This window comes from Sciurus vulgaris, assembly GCF_902686455.1.
Source record: "Sciurus vulgaris genome assembly, chromosome: 10".
NCBI lineage: Eukaryota > Metazoa > Chordata > Mammalia > Rodentia > Sciuridae > Sciurus > Sciurus vulgaris.
Genome location: NC_136470.1, coordinates 10,667,605 through 10,686,113, shown reverse-complemented (window position 1 = coordinate 10,686,113; position 18,509 = coordinate 10,667,605). Strand labels below are relative to the sequence as shown.

Genomic DNA, 18,509 nt, shown 5'->3' with positions numbered 1-18,509 from the left:
TCCCAACCCTTTTATTTTTGAGACAGGGTCTCACTAAGTTGCTTAGGTTGGCCTTAAACTTCTGATCCTACTGCCTCAGCCTCCTGAGTAACTACAGTTGTAGAAAGGCATCACTGAACCTGGCTTAGGTAAAATTACTATACCAATTTACTAAAATTGAAAACCATGATATGGGTCTCTGAGATACTAGTCCTATCTTTAGTAATTACCCATTTAAGTATTTAGGGATAACCAATCATGAGGTGGGCAAATTGTAATCAGGTAGTTCAGAAAAAGAAGTTATAATGGTAAGGATACAGAGAGAGGGAGAGAGTGTGCAATTAATGAAAACAGATGGGATGAAATGTTAATAACAGGTGAATCAAAGAGTATATGGGTGTTCTGTATACTTCTTGCTGCTTTTCTGTAAGTTTGATATTATTTCTAAATAAAAAGTTGCTTTTAAAATGTTTTATAGCAAAATTACATAGCCGTAGCCATGAGTTTCACATCCACAGATTCAACCAACCATGCACTGAAATTAAGAAAAATTTGTATCTATATTGAAAATGAGTGGACTTTTTTTTCTTGTCATTATTCTCTGAACAGTATAGTATAACAGCTTATTTGGGTAGCATTTACATTGTATTCGATGTTGTAAGTAATCTAGAGATGATTTAAAGTATGTAGGAGGTTGTGTGCATAGGTTTTATGCAAATATATGTCATTGTATATAAGGAGCTTGAGCATCCTTGGATTTTAGAATCTTAGGGGGTCCTGGAACACTCTTCTCCTCCCAGATACTGAGGGAAAACTGTATTTGACAGATAAGTCTGCTGATTCTTGAACAGGAAGTATTTCCCTCCTACCCACAACCTACCCCACTCCAGAACTGAAGACCAACCTTGGCTACCTAGGCTGTACCTGGCTTCATAGCACAGTATGAAGGTTGGCATCCTCCATGGCTCACCCACATGGGCAGCCCTTAGGGACCTGCCAAAGGGAAAGTTTCCCAATTAGCCCTCTGGCCTTTGTGCAGAAAGGATATGTGTGGTAAGGGACATAGAGCTTGATGTCTTCCTTTATAGAGTCAAGCATGGGGCCTGCTGCATGACTCAGAACTTGCCCAACTTGTGAACAAGTAGCTTCTAGAATCCCTTTTATGAGAGCCCTACTGTCCCAAGGAAGGAGCATGCAGTGACCCTCTGGCGTCCACTGGTATGCTTGCAGGCTGGTTAGCACATGTACTGCCTTTCATCTGGCCCTAAGCTGGACTCTGGGATGCAGATAAGCCAAGCTGGGGGAGGGAAAGAGGAAGTCTGCTTGCAAGGTGCTGGCTGTGAAGGGCACCTCAAGCAGTGCTGAAGAGCAGGGGCCAGAGCAACCTGAATGGGAGGCTTGTGGCTCAGGAAGGAAGGAGGACTTGAAGGAAGGCCTCCAGTCACACTGTCCTCTGCTCACTGTCGTGACCAACCCTGACTGAGTAGAGGAAGATCCATCTTGTGGTAAGCTGGACATACTGTTCCCTCTGGACTAAAGAAATGCTGTCCGTCAGAAGAGAAGGCATGGTAGCCTGGAGTGTACCTAGTGATGAAGCTTCCCTGGGAGCTCACTGGTGGGCAGCCATAAAAACCCTGCCCAGAAGCACTCGCCAGATACAGCTTCCTGGCTGAGTGATCTGACCTGTGGAGCCCTGGAAATCCACTCTGCTTGGTAATGTGCCTGCTTTCGCTCTGGGCAGGAAGAGGAGAGGGCCTACTCATACCAGTGACACCATCACTGCTGGCCTTACCATCTACATGTCTCTCTCCTGCGCTGAAGACGCCTTGATTTCCATTGTCCTTCCCTGTCAGCCTGCCTGCAAAGGCTTGCCAGCGTGCCCATTCTTCTCTTTGCAGCCTTATACTCTTTAGTGACCATTCCAGACTCTCTAGACACTTTGTTTGAAAATACCAAAACCCTGAGCCTTTGTGCCTAGCAGCTTCCTTGGCTCCTAACATTCCTCCCTCTTGAGTTGACCCCTCTCTGATTCCTCAAGAGTTGGCCAAAGCCCACTTCCTCTAGAAGCTTTCTGCGATCATCCAAGCCAGGAGCACTGCTCCTTTCTCCTGAATTGGGAATGACCCCTATCAGCTCCACCCTGGTGTTCCACAGATGACGTTGGCATCATTACTTAGCTTTCCTGTGTAGTTGTTTCCTTGTGCAGGTGACCAGCTCTTTACAGGCAGCATATTTTTAGTCCTCTCGTTTCCTAACACCTCGCTCAAAGAGAGTTTTGAATGGTCCTTGGAGCCCTCAGTAAAGTGATGGATTCCCATGCCCAGGATAGCTTCTGGTGCTTTACAGAGGCCCTCTGGGCCTGGATTCACAAATGAAGAAATTACCAGCGAGCTCTGTGTCTGCTTTTGTAGAACTGCAGAGGTGGGGACAAAGAGGAGTCATTGCAGTCATAGATAAATATGTGGAGAAGTGTAAACCCGTGACTTTAATCCTGGGCAGATTCACCATGAGAGTAAACAGTTTAGTTCTTGAGCCAGGGGCATGGAGTCTATCAGACCACAAGGAAGGTGAAATCAAATGTACATTCTAAAAGTAAGCTGGAGGGCCTGGCATAGTGGCACAGGCCTGTAATCCCAGTAGCTTGGGAGGCTGAGGCAGGGAAATCGGGAGTTCAGAGCCAGCTTCAGCAATGTAGAGAGGCCCTAAGGAACTCAGCAAGACCCTGTCTCTAAATTAAATACAAAATAGGGCTGAGGGTATGGCTCAGTGGTTAAGCATCCCTGGGTTCAAACCCCAGTACCAAAAAAAAAAAAGTAACCCAGAGGTATCCTTGATAAATTGGCAGGTGGGAGAGCAGAAGTAAGGTGATAAAGTTTTCTCTTAGTTTTATTTCCTTATTTGGGGAATAGGTATTATAATCATGTGATTTAAATTTCAAAAGTTACTTCAACACCACATCCCCAGAGTCAACTACTTTCACCAGGGCCATGTTTCTAGAAATTGTGTGTGTGTCTGTCTGTCTGTCTGTCTGTCTTTGCGGAATTGTATTTTAATTGCAAGTTTTGGCTCACCAGTTATAAGCTCTTCTGTGTCATGCACGAACTCTTTCCAATAATTATCTCACATGTAAACACTCAATAGATGAAATTTGTGTCGAATAAAATTGAAGTAACAGAGAAGGGAATGACAGAGAAAAATGCAGCTGTAGCCATCACCTGGACCTGATGGTTTTTGAGAAAATAGTGTGCAGTTGGGACTTCTCGTGCTCTGTGGATCCTACATCTACATCTTGCATCTTAGGGTGTATATTACAAAGAAGAGTGCAGACATGTAACTCTTGGCTTATCACTAACTAGCCTCCCTAGCCTTGAGACTGTCCATACCTTGACTGTCCCATACCTTTTCCAAGCTCACTTTCTTCCTTGAATAATAATAGCATTGTTCTTTTGGAACTGTGTGAATAAATGGATATTAGGTGCTTGGCAGAGCTCATAAAAAGGACTCAGTGAGTTTTGATGGCCAGTATTATTATTATTCCTAATCCCCTAATTTAATGTTGGAATTAACTATAATCTCCACATTACCTGAAATGAGTAGCTAAGTGCTAACTAGTTGTCTTAGACACAGTGCAGAATATTCTGAATTTTTTAACATGATCCAGTTCTTTGCACAGCCATTCCAGGCTCTTCTAACCAATGGCTGCCACTATTTGAATTTTAGCAACAGCATTTTATTTTTGTGTCATAATAATCCATAGATTCTACTATTTATGTCATTTCTATTTCAGTTCTATATAAACTTTGCATAAGTGTTCTACAAAGCAAATTGTGTCATAACAGAAGATGAACATTTATAATTTTTTAATCCAATTATTTTCTTATCAGGCACGTGGGAAGAAACGCCAGATAGGCTGGTTCCCAGCTAACTATGTCAAACTTCTAAGCCCTGGGACAAGCAAAATCACTCCAACAGAGCTGCCCAAGTCAGCGGCGTTGCCGGCAGGTAAGGACTTCACAGTCTGGTTGGAAAACGAACTGCGTACGTATCCCTGCAGTTCTCCCACCCAGCGATCTTGTGAAGTATTTTAGATAGTCCTTCAAATGTGCATTAAGCCCTTCTTGTACTTCTGGAACTGACCCCCAGCTGATGTGATACGGAATGCTTTTCAAAGGACTAATATCTAAGTAGCTTGCCTGTGCTGGGGACAACAGAACCCTTGTTGAAACTCTTCTCCTGAAGGAGTCATGAATGCTGTGGCATTAAAGCCAGATTTTTCTCTTGATTTCCTTCCAGCTATTTAAATTGAGATTTGGACTAGTGGGTGAGGCGGCAGAAAGGGGCTCCTAAAAATAAATGGCAGGGGTCTAGATAGGTCAGGAGATGGAGCTGGAGGCCACAGGGGTCTGTTGGTTGTTATGTGTTCACAGAAGACCAAAATAACTCCCTTGTGACATTCACTGTGAACAGAGGGGGGCTTGCTGAGTGGGCAGGATGTTGTGCAGGCTTTCCTAGACGTCTAAAAAGGACAGCACTGCAGTCGACCCGGTTGGCTATTTTCTGATCTAAGAGACTAAATGAGATGCTTCAGTAACATTTGAGAGAGGTAAGGGTAGGGAGCAGATTTCTGCTTTAGGCCTTTCAGACACCAGTTCTTGGGTGGCGTTTGTGGGAAACATGGAATATTTGTTTTTTTACCTTGTGGTTAAATGTCTGCATAGTGTCTTCCGTGAAATAAGATTAAAACTTGGCAGTCTTTGCAAGAAATTGAAGGATTGGCAGTCTGTGACTGAGTCCTGACCCCACTGGGCCTCTTTGCTGGAGCAGAGACCTCATGTAGGCAGAGAGGAATGGGGCCAGCTGTGGCCACTGTGCCCTGGGGAGATCTGGCATCCCCGCCCCCCGTCAGTGTGCAGCCCCCTTCATCAGGTTGGTTGAAACCCACTGCATTTATCCATTGAGGTGATTCAGTTAGCTAACTGGAGGGTCTAAAAACCCTGAACCTGTACAAAGATGGCTATGAACGATTAATGGGAGACTATGACCTAATGGTGCAGATGTCTCCAAAGTGTCAAGCTGCCAGGGAATGAAAACAATTTAACTTCCTGTAGTTTTGAGAGAAAAAGAGAAAAGAAAAATTGTTTACATGTGGAAATTTCTTTGAGACTCAAAGATGCAGCAGAAAAATCTTATAAAACACCCAATTTTACTTTACACTGAGATTTGGAAATTTTTGAGGGTCAGGTAATAATTGCGTTTCACCTTTTTAAAAAAAAGGAAAGGGCTGGGGTATGCCTCAGGGGAAGTGCACTTTATCCACTGTGTGAAGCCCTGGGCTGAGTCTGCAGTCGCCTGCGCACACGCGCGCGTGCGCACACACACACACAACACACACACATGCGGGAAATGACAAAAGAGGGAAGGAAAATTGATAGTGGAGCCCCACATCCCCAGCTGTCCTTTGAGCGGAAGCTGGTAATGTCCTCTACCATTCCAGTCAGCATTATAAGGCGCTCCACCACATTCAAAGCCAAAGGCTCAGTTATCACTGTGAATTTTCTGCTGACAAGTAAACACAAAAAAGAGGAAGCTATTATAGAAACCAAGGACGTAGTGAGAAAATTTTGCTGTTGTCTTATGTTTGATCCTTCACCTTCCTCTATTGCCCGCACCATGAACTGTCCCTTAGGGCACTTCCACTTCACTGTACCCTCTTTTGAAAGGGCAAAAATAATCCGTGAAAATGTCTGCTGGCCGCAAGTGGCCCCTCAGGCATGTGCCAGCGAGGGCGTGCAGCTGCTCACCCAGCCCTATCTCCCACAGTGTGCCAGGTGATTGGGATGTACGATTATACTGCTCAGAATGACGACGAGCTGGCCTTCAGCAAAGGCCAGATCATCAACGTCCTCAGCAAGGAGGACCCCGACTGGTGGAAAGGAGAAGTCAGCGGACAAGTGGGGCTCTTCCCATCCAATTACGTGAAGCTGACCACAGACATGGACCCAAGCCAGCAATGTAAGTGCCCTGGTGGCTCTGTTCCTCTCCTCTCTGGTACCTTCCAGTACAACATGCAGCATTGCTCTGATTCTGCTGAGCTTTGTTTGCAGAACTTAAAGCTAGACCACTGCTGCATTCACAGCCGTCTCTTTGAAGACCTTCTGTAATGCAAGACTTTATCTCGTGGGGTTGTTTTTGTTTCTGTTTTAAATTTTCATTCCTTCTGTAGCATGTCCCCTCCCTCCCCTCCCCCCTTTTTCCTATTTTTTTTAAATCATTTGGCACCATGCTGTTGACATGCCCAACTCATTTTCCTAGCTTGAATTTTGCTCATTGTTTTGTTTTGCTTATGTGTTGTTTTCCTCCTTTTTCTAGGAATCATATGTTGTCCATCCCCCCCTCAGGCTTGAAAGTCCTCAAAGAGACCCACTATCCCATATCACTGCCCAGAGGGATGATGGGAGATGCAGCCTTGATCATGTGACTTCCAGCATGATCACCTACTGCCTTCTGAGTAGAAGAACTCACTGCAGAGCAGTTTACCTCATTTTACCGTAGTTGCATGTGATCGCAATGTTTGAGTTATTACTTGCAGAGACAGAAGCAAAAATTACAAAATTACACAGGGTAGTGGGTCCTTTTGTGGCTTTCCTAGTTACTCAAATTGACTTCCCCCACCTTTGCACAGGTGCTTTCAATAGTTTTTAAGATTATTTTTAAATATATATTTTAGCCTTTTAATAAAAACCAATCAATCAGTTATTTCTTTGCTATTTTGGTTTTGCAAAAAGACCCACTATCAAGGAATGCTGCATGTGCTATTAAAAATTGTTCCAAATGTCCATAAATCTGAGACTTGTATTTTTCATTTTGTCCAGTGTTACCAACTAAATTGTGTAGTTTGGGGTTTTTTTCCCCCTACAGTAGCAGTACAGAGTTCAGTGTATGTTTTGAAGATGTGTAGAGTAAGCCCAATTAAACAGAAGGTGTTTTGTGCTCGTGTGTATCAGATGTACCTTGTTGCGCATGTAATCCATCCTGTACATAAGAAATGAGTTCTCTCCATGGCAAACGCTCTTGTATGATATCTAACCACATTGCATTTATTTTATTTTGCACAGTGACCTTGTTGCCACCTGAGAAAGCACCTGTGTTTTTGTTTGGTCTCAGATTTATCTGGTTGAGTTGTTGTCTTGTTTGGGGTTTTTAATTTTGTGTGTTTTCATGCCATAAATCAGTAGACAACACCCTGAGGTTGTTATGATCAACAGTGTAGTCTCTCTCTAGTCTCTGTTACATGAAGTTTTATTCCAATTACTTTTGTTGGAATGAGGTATTTTGAACAAGTAATTTTCTTGACAAGAAAGAATGTGTAGAAGTCTCCCTGCAATTAATTTCCAATGTTTACATTTTTTAACTAGACTGTGGAATTTCTACAGATTAATATGAAATGGAGCTCATGGTCCCTTCATGTGTTAGCTGTGCTGTAGCTGAAGCCATGTTTGTCTTTCAAACACTAGTTGGAAGCTCTCAATAAAAACGCCCGTTGCTGGCAGCACAGAAGTGGGGTGGGGGAGCCTCATCACAACTCAGTTGTCCTACTAATGACTCTGTAACGTCGTCCCTTCTGTGTTCATGTCTTGGGAGGCTCTGTGCTGGCAGTTGTGTGGAGGTCCTCTACTTGCACGGTGCAGAGGGCGAGGGAAGCTCCGCCTCGTCCACCTGCGCGGCAGTATTTTCATGGATATGAATGTAAAATATATAAATATATAAACCTGCGGCTTTAACAACTGTAATACAACCTTTTGAATTAGTTACGTGTATAGATAATTAAATTCTTCATACAAAAGTTAGATGGAAATGTCTCTGTGTTCTTGCTGTTGGAAGCTGGCAGTGGTGAGGGGCACCACACAGACCGGATGTCAGCAGTTGGCCTGCTGTCTGCGGGTCGGCTGTGGCATGTGCTCTCTGAATACAAACATGGTCCGATTCTCACAGGGGTCCTCATTGAATGGCCCTGGCTCTCCCCGTGCTACTCCCCATCGATATGTAAATGATGGCTCCTTATAATGCTGGTTTAGTGGTTAACCGTCTTTGGTAAATGTTGTTGACACATTGGCAGGTATGTGATTCAGCTCAGGATACCAAACATTTGTCCAAAAGAGGTATCACAATAAGAGACTGGTGAGCACCCCAAATCTGCATGGGTAAAAACAGAAACTCGCACATTTTCCGGGTTGTTGTTTGGGATTTGCTTCCGCCCAGTACACTCTGGTCTCATCACCTTTGCAGAAACAAGTGAGCTTACACACTGATGGTGTTTGCCATGGTGATCATGTGCTGAATTTCATCCTTATGAGCTTCACTTAGTGGCCCCTCACCTGCCCTTCAGTGAAAAGTGATTTCTTCTGTCATTTCAGCAAATATTTGCGGGGAGACATCTCCCATGTGTCAGGTGTCCTGCTGGGCTCTGGGGAGAGGGTGGCATTCACTCGGGCAGGCCCTGTCCACGTGGAGTTCGTATTCTCACAGGAGTATCAAGCAGAAAACTAAACTTGCAAAGCTCATGTACATATACGGGGGCAGGTACAGTAGGTGATAAGTAACGTGTCTGGAGACGTGTGGACACCAGGTGCCACCGAGTGGGCCATCCAGAGCAGGTGGGCCTGGGGGAAAGGAACCAGAACCTTCCCAGGAGGAAGTGACATGAAGCTGAGACTGAAGGGTCAGGTGAGCAGTTGAAGTAGAAAAAGAAGTGGCCACTGTGGACTAAGGTGTCAGGATATGTAGAGGCCCAGAGGGCCAGCAGTCCAGTTGCCAGGGCACATCTCTTCCCCAGGTCTTTGGCCTTTATAAGCCAGGGTTGCTTCTTGAGCCCTGAGGGGGCTTGAGAGGAGTATAGTTCAAGGTCAGTGATACCCATGACACTCCATGTCCCTCCTCCTCTCCCGCCCCTTCCAGATCTGCCCTACAGGCTTCCTTCTGGGTTTGCAAAGCTGACGCGGGTTGTGCCTCACAACTTACTCTCTTTGTACTGGTTGTAGAAACTCTGTCTGACCCTGTGGTTCTCAACCGGAGGTGCTATGGGTGTCTAATGGGTAGAGACTCAGGATGCTGCTCAACAGCCTGGAGTGCACAGGACAGTCCCCATAATAAAGAATGACCTGGCCCCACATACACCAGTGCTGAGGTTGAAAACCCTGGTCTCACCCTACTGGCCACCGTGGTGAATACCTGGTGCTCAGGGCTAAAATGGTAGACCTGTTGGTGAATCCTAGGGTTGGTTTGGTAACTACTGTTGAGTAAATGTCATCCTTTAATAAGCTTATCTCATAGAACATGAGACAGAACCTTGGTTGTATATTTCAGAACTTATTGATTATTCCCCATATTCTCTGCATTTTGGTGGTAGATGAAACTAAAATTAAATGACTTTATTTTAATTAAATTCTCCTAGTTAAAATGGAGAAGGGATATGAGATACCTCCTTTGACCTGAGAGTTTAAAGGTGTCAGGTTTTGTTTTCTGAGCTGTTTTGTTAAACAAATAATGTCATTAAATCTTTTAATCTCATATCTATGTGTGTGAATGTATTTACAGCAGAACTCGGGGTACAGTTTTGTTCCAGTGGCATAAAAACAAGAAGAGTCCAAAAGGTGGCCTTTGTTGTGCTTTTGGGAGTCGCCCTCCAAAGGCCTGTGCCCCTCCCTTCCAGGCCAGGCAGAGCAGGCCCCACCCACCTCACCTCTGTGTAAAAGGGCATTTGGGAGACTCTGCTCTAAGGAAAGATTTCATCCTTGGTAAAGTCGTAAACTACAGAAGTATGTGGTGGTGGAAAGTGGTGTTGGCCCTGTTCCTGGAGGGGTCTAGGCAGATCCAGACTCCATTGCAAAGGACAACTGGGTTATCCAGCAGGATTGATTATGGGATGGATTTGATACCATCAGGAGGAAAACTTGGTAATACCAACTTAGGAAAACCCTTTAACTAGTAGGCTAAACCTACTAGTTTATGTTTTTGGTGACTCTGGAGATTGAATCCAGGGGCACTCTCCTACTTAGCTGTACCCCCAACCTTTTTTAGAATTTTTTTTTTTTTATTTTGAGACAGAGCCTTGCTAAGTTATCCAGGCCTTGAACTTGTGATCCTCCTGCCCCAGTCTCCTGAGTACCTTAGATTTCAGGCATGCACCACCACACCTGGCAACATCAATGTGCCTTCCTATCTTGGGCGGGTAAATCTCTGTTTTAGCCTTCACGTATTAGCCTCCTTATGCCAGTTGTCAAGGTAACAAACGTATAAAACGGTTGTACAGTTGCATTAAATTGTGCATTTTTAGTAGGGCATGCTGTGACCAAAATTTCTCTTAGTTAGGAGCTCTGAGATAGAATTTGCACTTCTCACTTTTACGACAGAAGTCTCCCAGACATGGTGCTAATTCTCTATACCTCTTTTTTCAAAAGAACCTTTTTTGTAGTTGTAGATGGACACCGTATCCTTATTTTTTTATGCGGTGCTGAGGATTGAACCCAGCCTCATACGTGCAAGGCAGGTGGTCTACCACTGAGCTATAGCCCCAGCCCTCTCTGTCCCTCTTAATGTCTCTTTCAAACAAACTGGCACCAAACAACCCCATCAGAGAGGAGACCAAATATTCCTGCCAAGCAAACGGTTCAAGCAAGAACTCCGGCTTGCTTTCAGAGATAGCCCGAATTGACCAAAAAGCCCCAGAACTGGAGAGGAAGCGCTGGGTCAGCGTGCACTGCTGGGAAGACTAGGAAGCTACCGAACTGGGCTCACAGGTTTCCAGAAGTTCATTTTTCCATTCTTTCAAAGTCGGCAAAGGCATTCTATGCTGGCTAAGGAAATGGAAGGGTAGCCGAAACAAAGGCCAAGTCTCCAAGCTGCAGAGATGTTCCTCACTGCTTCTCTCCCCTGGAGTCAGCCACCCATGGGCGGTGGGTCATCCTGCAGTTGCCATTCTGTTGCAGTCAGCCAAGCCAGGGAACCTGCTGGGACCCCAGGTCCACATTTAGCCGACCAGCCACATAAATAAGCAAACAATGAAAAGGAAAAACAAATTCAGTGCAGTTTGATCAAACTGGGAGAAGGAAACAGCAATTTCATGTGGCTCAAACCAGTACAATATCATCACCCTGCACATGGTGCATTAGGAGTGTGAAAGTGACTCAAGTAAAACAGTCCAGATTCCTGGCACACCCTGTCTTCCTCCAAGAGCAAACCAGGATGTGTCTCCAGTTTTGTTTTCCCTTAGATCCAAGCTTCCCGGAAGGAACACTATTGGAAGAACCCCTTGGAGGGAGCTGCTCCTGGAGTCTGATGCTCAGCTTGTCCAAGGAGGCTGAGGAGCAAGTCCAAGGTGTGCACTGCTGGGTCGGGAGAGCCCCCACCCAGCTAGCAACAGTCAGCCCTGCTCCCTTGCAAATTGGAAACCATTTCTGAGAGTGAATTTGTTTCCTTTTCGCAAAATTATAAATTAATCCTATTTATTTTTTTAGTTTCAGAAATGCATGAGAGCTTGTACAGAAACCACACTGAGTGTCAGTGATCCCCAAAACATAGAGAGAATGCATGATGTTTTGGATTTGGTAGAACAGAAAAACATGAGGTCAAAGGGTCAAAGGTTGAGATAACCCTATATGAATATTTCACTTCAACCAGAGTTTTGGGGGGCTTTTTTTGGGTATAGGGTGCTTAACCTCTGAGCTACAACACCAGCCCTTTTTATTTTATTCTGAGGCAGGATGATGTTAAGTTGCTGAGGCTGACCTCAAACTTGCAATCCTCCTGCCTCAGCTTCATGAGTCGTTGGGATTACAGGCATGTGCCTCTGTGCCCAGCTTTGAGCCCTTCTTTTAAAAAAAGACCCCACATATGGAAAAACCAGACTCCCAGAACGTTTTCCTGATGTGTATAGTTAACTAATCCATTTCAAAGGGTTCTGTAGCCTCTCAGAAAGGTTCTGATCTTGATGTTGAAAATATCCCCAGGCAATTTTAAATATGACTACCTTCACAAAAATTAAAGGTGTTATTCATAAAAACAAATGAACATCAGCCATAAGATACCTATTTCCGTGCGGCTCCCTGTTAAGCACTCTAACTCCTAGAAGCTACCTGTTCTGTTTTAATGGTGTCAACTCTGTGTGTGTACGTGAGAGAGAGAGGGAGAGTGGCTTGCAGGTGACGACTTAAACGCCTTCATCTGTAGGTTAGCAGTGGGCTGTGGGGTGAGATCAGGGTACAACCAGAAAGCAGAGAGACACCACTCTATGGAAGATTCTGGCAGAGACTGACAGCTGCTGTTTTCACATCTGCTTGGCACATGATTTCCCAGTGATGTGGCAAGCCTCAAAGAGGAAGTATCCCCTCCCTTCGCCTCAATCTGTCATATTTTTTAATCTGGGCATTCCTTCCCTTGATGCAGTTCTCTGAACTCTGACCCAGAAGAAGGGAAGCATTGTGACCAACCAGTGTTCATTTAGGGAGTTGTGCACTCCTGAGGCCCCTAGTCTCCCCTCACATGCCCCTTGCTGTCCCTTCCCCTTCTCTGTCCCCGTCACCCACACTCATGCACACAGAGCCACTGTGTTGCATTCCAGGCTCACTGAGAAGGGGAGCAAGGGGGTGGGGACAGAGATGACCCTGCAGATTATTTGATGATGTTGCAATCTTAGGGAAGGTTGGGCACCAGCCCTGCCCTTGACAGCGAGGACCCTGAGGGTCTAGGGAGACACAGTGCCATTCTGAAAAGCAGCTCTCCTGACTCTAGTTGGCCCTCTTTCTAGTTGTACCATTTGAGAAGCGCAGCCCTGTCTGCCCCAGAGCCTCTGAGCTCCCATCTCCACAGGATGACCAGGATGGGTCCCTCTTCCCTCATGCGGCTCACACACTGCTGGGATTTGCAGGAGCTCAGAGCCTTTGGTAAGGATTCCACACACTGGTGCACACTTCCAGTGCACAGATCATGCTGGTCTGCCTCACCCTGTAGTCCTTGACTGCCAGAGTTTTCCAAATACAGACTTGCCCAAGATGCCCGTGCTCTGTGCCAACCAGAGCTTCTAAATTTCCACTCCTGGTTGCCACCAGAAGATCACAGTGTCACAAAGTAATACTGCTTATCTGCAAAGTTCAGTCTAATATTTGCTCCAGGTCTCTTAGAATTTGGGAACATTTTATTGTCCTATAAGTGACGTCCTATAGGAAGAAGGGGGCTCAGGCAAGAAGGGTTGGGGGGATCAACATAACTGGCCTGGCCCTTTGAGGGCTAAGAAGCAATTTAGACTGGTAGTTCAGAAAATGGGTTCAAATCTCATCTCTGCCACTTACCAGCTGAGTGATCCTGGACAAGTTATTGAACTTTATGCTTCAGCATCCTCGTTTACATAAGGAGAACACCTAGCCAAGTACCCTCAGATACGAACTTTGTCATGGTCACTGTTGGAGAGGGGGCATTTGTACCTGGTGGGTGAGCATCACGGGATCCAGTCAAGTGGCTTCCTGCTTGTTTGCCTGCAGTGAACCAGGCAGTCAGTGGGTTGGGTGTATTTTCAGACATGTTGGGAAGCATGCTTTTTTAAATTTCTCTGAAATCTAGGGATTTCAGAGAGGGATTGGACAGCTTCCCTTAACCCCCAGACAGCTCTCTGCAAGTGTGCCCCACTCGTTGGCACACAGATGACAGCCTATCCCCCATCTGCAGGAGACCCACCTGCGTGGAGACGAGCAGCTTTTTAAAGCATTTTTCCTGCATTCCCGAAACATGCAGCGACGCGCCATGTCTCGAGGCCAGAGCCGCCTCAGCAGACTGTTGGTGGCTGTGGATAAGCTGCCTGTGTTTCACACGGCTGACAGGGCGGCCAGCAGGGAGGATGGAATGTGCAAGGCTTTTAAATGTCACGTCTGTGGACTGCTGGCAGGCCCATGCAGTGCTCCACAATAAACCTGTCACAACTGCGTTGAGTCACTGGGTCCTTTATTTCTCGTCGCAGCCTTCTGCGGCCTTGTGTTCTCTTGCCAGCAAAGAATGGAACGTTCAGCCCCACATGCCAGCCACTGGGTTTTTTCCTAAGCAGTGGTGCAGCTTGGGTAGGGACGTGTCTCCCCAAAGCGCCCGCTCTGGAGCAGCTGCCCCCCAGCAAGCCCAAAGACTCTGGGGGGTTGCTTCTGCCCCCGCCTGGCTGCATGCATCCCAGGTGCCTCTCAGGATCCAGGCCGGGACACCTCTGCTGTTTGCCAGGCCACTGGCAGAGGAGGCAACACCCTGGGGGCCTCTCTGCTCTCTGGGGCGTTGCCTTGGAGTTCTGAGGCCCCGTGGGAAGGCCCACAGGTCTGAACCCTCTGTGACAGCCCTCCACTGACTTGGTATCCAGGAGGAAGCCTCACTTCAGTCCTCCTCAAGAGGCAGAAACACATCTGCCAGTTCTCTCCCGCCCTTTTCTTCCCCTCCTGCTGCATCAAAGGTTCTGGAGACTGGAGGGGCTCCCTCTCCTGTTGCTCCCTGCAAGTCGTGGCCCTGGCCTGGAATCTAGAATCAGCCTGGCAAGAAGATCTTGCTCAGCAGAATATAAGCATACTGCATTTGAGGAGCCTGTCAGAGCAGGAAGAGACACTGACAAATTAGCAGTTATTCCAGCCCATGATGGACAAAACCGAACAGAGTCCTCCTTTGAAGATCATGGGAAGGGGCTTCTCAGTCCAAAGAACAGCAAGTGCAAAGGCCCTGTGGCCACTGAATCACCCCTGCCCTGCCCCTCCATATGGAAGGCACAAATCTTTCAGCTAGTCTCTCTGCACCCATGCTCACCTTCCGGTTTCTTTATGTTCAGGCCAGAGAGCAGTTTTAAAAACACAGCTTCTGCTTGAAATCATTGAGGATAAGTCCAGTCCTTGGAGTATAAAGACCTAAATCTTCTAGTTGGTCTCCAAGACCTTGTCGGATTGACCCCTTTCTTCTCCAGCCCTCTTGCCTTCCCTGCCTTTGTTTATTCCTATACTGCTCCATTTCTAGCAGAGCTCAGTTGTCACCTCCTCAGGGCCTTCACTAGTCCCTGGGGCACCGCTCACAGCTCCTGGCCAGTTCTGTCACCCTTTGAGCTGGTGGGATGGCCATTCACAACAGCCCTGGCTGTATTTCACCAGCCCTCCTGGAAACTGTCTCTTCCACCTTGCCGACCACTTTATGGGACAGACTGTTTGTGTCACAGGAGTCCTCAGCAGGCCTGGAACCCACTGTGGTGTCCTGGGCCCATGTGCAGGGAGCATATAGCCACCGGCTCCATGGAGCTTCCCAGCCTGAGAGATGCCATGACCCAGTCTCCACAAGACTCGTCTTCCTCTCAGGGATCCTGTGTGCCACCTTGCAGTCAGGAGGTGGCCCATGGGCACTTGGGTCAATGGACCCCTCCTTCCCCATAGGCTCCTCACCACCTCCCAGGGTATCTGCATCAAATTGAAGCCTCTGGTGCACCCCACCCGAAGCGTCCCCCCTCCCGCCACCTCGTCTGTCGCCCTGCATTCACCCCTCCTGCTCTCCCTGCCACGTCAACTGCCTTGGCTCAGCTTTCCTGACGTCCTCCTCGTGCCTAACAGTGAGTGGACAGAGAGGCTAGGCATGAACACGTAGGCTCTCTGGTGTCCGTCATTGGTCTGTGAGCTCCTTGGGGGCAAGGCACATCTCCGCAAGGGCTGTGGGTGTAACTCGGGGACAAAGCACATGCTTAGCAAGCCTGAGGCCCTGGGTCCAATCCCAGCAGCCAAAAAGACCACCCCAGGAGCAGCCCTGACAGCAGAGCTGGCGCCCTTCCTGTAGGTTGACTTACCGTGGGTCCCTGGTGTCCTCATTGACGGTAAGCCAGCAGTCAGGGTTTCCCCCGCACACTTGCCTGTCCCCCGTGGGGAGGCTGCCCAGAAAGTGTTGGTGGTGGACAGTCCTGCATTGCCCTCCCTGTTCCCCAACGAGGCTGTGGGTGGGAGCTTGTCAGGACAGACACCTGGGTGCCCTGGTGGCGAGAGTTCATTGTCAGTGCATGCGGGGAATGTGCCATTGTTGAAAAGAAATCCTCATGGGAAGATACTGAGATGGGAAATGAGCTCATTGATCTTGTGCTTCATTATTCTCATAGCCACCTAACTGCTACCTGCTCATGCCCTTTTTGGTTTTCTGTCTCCCCCACTAGAGTAGAAACTTCCCTAAACAGGGACCCAGGGACGCAGGCACATCTACGCAGTTGCTGCAACAGAGCAGGAAGAGTCTTGGGCCCAGGACGTTCTCCTGTTCCAGCTGGGTCAGTTTGCCAAGGTCGAGCGAGCTCTAAGGGACCAGACTGTTCTTAGACTCTTCTGAAGACAGTCCCTTTGGGAGAGAAGGTACACTGTCCGCACAGCCTCCAGAGCCTCCCGTGGGCTGGGCAGTCCCGGGGCTTCTCAGCCAAGGGTTGTTTTGGAGAAGACCCCTCTGCTTTGGCCCAGACTGGTCTCCACCAGCCCCAACCGCCTTGAGCTCAGAACACCAAGAAGCTCCTGGGAACGGAGTGGGTGCGCGCACTGCCAGGCCCACCCGTGGAAGAACTGGTTTCTCCTGGCTCTGTTTCCTGAGGCTTCGCAAGCAAAGGTTTTTTCCTGACGGAGGAAGTTGCCACACGTTGCTGGATTCCACCACCCCACCCACAAACAGAGGGCATTGAGTAGAGTGGGTTCGAAGTTGTCGCCCAGAGCTGGGGTCGGTGGTGGCAGCTCCAGGGGCACCCAGAGCAGAGCACAGGAATTCATTATCTGGGTTCCAGGTTGTGGATGACCTTGGAGGGATGACGTTCTGTGGTCCCAGCCATCAAACCCCCTTGGACAATTGCTTGAGTGACCTGCCGTGGGCTGATTTCTGCCAAGCATTGTGGAAGCCCTCATGCTGGGTGTGCCTGGGCTGGGCTGGTCTCCACATCTCCCTTCCTCTTCATACCGGGTCCTGGATTTTCAGGCCATCTCCCCTCTGATGAGCAGCCCTCCGGAACCACATGGGAACTTTACAAAAGACAGACACTCGGGTCCCTTGGTGGCAAGTCAGATTTCTTGGGTCTCAGGTTCAATTGGGATTTTAAAAAGCTCCTTGGGTGACTCCAGTGTGCTCTAGGGCCACAGCCTGTCCCCCACAGCCTGTCTCCCACGCCCCACAGGCTCCCACAGTGCTCCTCCCAAAATTCAGCCCAGACTTCCCAGGGCTGTGCTGCCACCTGCTGAATAGTGGCTCCCAGGGTTCATGTTGGAGCCCAGGTGCCTTAGAATGTAGTTGAATTTGGAGGTAGTGTCTTTAAAAAGGTAGACGTTAAAATGAGGCCAGAGGGTGCGGCATCATCCAATCCAACTGGTGTCCTTAGAAGACAAATTTGGACACAGACAGACTCCAGGGATTGGTGTGCAAAGGCAAGATGGTGTGAGGACACAGTGAGAAGAAGACCATCTGCATCCAAAGTGAGAGACTTTGGGAGAAACCAGCCCTTCTGACACCTTGATCTCAGACTCCCAACCCCAGAGTAGATGGCGGTGGTTTTAGCCGCCCAATCTGTGGTACCGTATTCTGGCAACCCCAGTGTGGACAGCAGTGACTTGGATCGTGGTCTTTGCCTCTGGGAACTTTCTGTGCAAAGGTGCAGGACAAGATTGCCCAGTTGCTGTGGTGATGCCCTGCCTGAAGAAGTTCTGTGCAAGGCATGGAATTAGGAATTAGGAATCAGTCTTGACCCTGAATTCAGACGCCAGCTGCTGGGGTCTAGAGAGTTAGAATTGCTTGCAAGTGCTTCAACTCTCAAGCCTGCCAGCTTTGAAGAAACTTTCTTGCAGAAAGCCTTTTGATGATATAACCTATATAATAAATGTGCTGAGCTAGCTCTGGGTCATTGTTCCTCCATCAGAGGACAGTGTCCCACCTGGTCCTGGCTTTCTCTCTAGAAATATGTTTGTCTTTCTTAATCCCCTATCGCTCCTCGCTGGTTTCTGAGGTTCGGCTGTGCAGGTCAGGGCACCCCAGCACACTTAAATACCACCTTTTTGGCAAGGCAAGAGGCATAACAGTCAAGGGCACAGACCCTGGGGTCAGCTCCCTCTGCCCTATTTATTAACAAGATTTTGCCAACTTCTTTAACTTCTCTGTGCCTTGGTCTCTTCCTCTGCTCAATGGAAGATGACAGCAGCTATTGCAAAGGATTGTGGGTGAGGACTCAATGGGTTAGTCTATGCACTGGGCCTGGACCTGCCAGCTCACTGTGGCAGTCAGCGCTAACTCATCGTTTGCCTTTGCCTCTGCTTCCCTTTTCACATCTGTCCCCAGGGCTGCAGGTCCCCTCTCTGACACCCCTTGATCCAGGTGTCCATCACCTCTGTCCACCCACCCTGATATTCTCCTGATGACATCCGACTTGGTTGATTTCCTGCAGCTACAACAGAATACCTGAGGCTGGATAATACGTAAACCAATGCCCTTGGCGATGGTTCTGGAGGCTGAAGCATCCACCAGGGGTGGTGGCT

At 47.8% G+C, this 18,509-nt stretch overlaps 1 protein-coding gene across 1 annotated transcript in view; it reads left to right on the top strand.

The window, feature by feature from the left end:
* The window catches only part of ITSN1 (intersectin 1), a 224,682-nt gene that overhangs the window by 169,278 nt on the left and 36,895 nt on the right, over window positions 1–18,509 (top strand). The window contains 2 exon segments of the mRNA XM_079101367.1: window positions 3,864–3,981; window positions 5,800–5,991. Coding sequence (XP_078957493.1) covers window positions 3,864–3,981; window positions 5,800–5,991 — 310 coding nt within the window.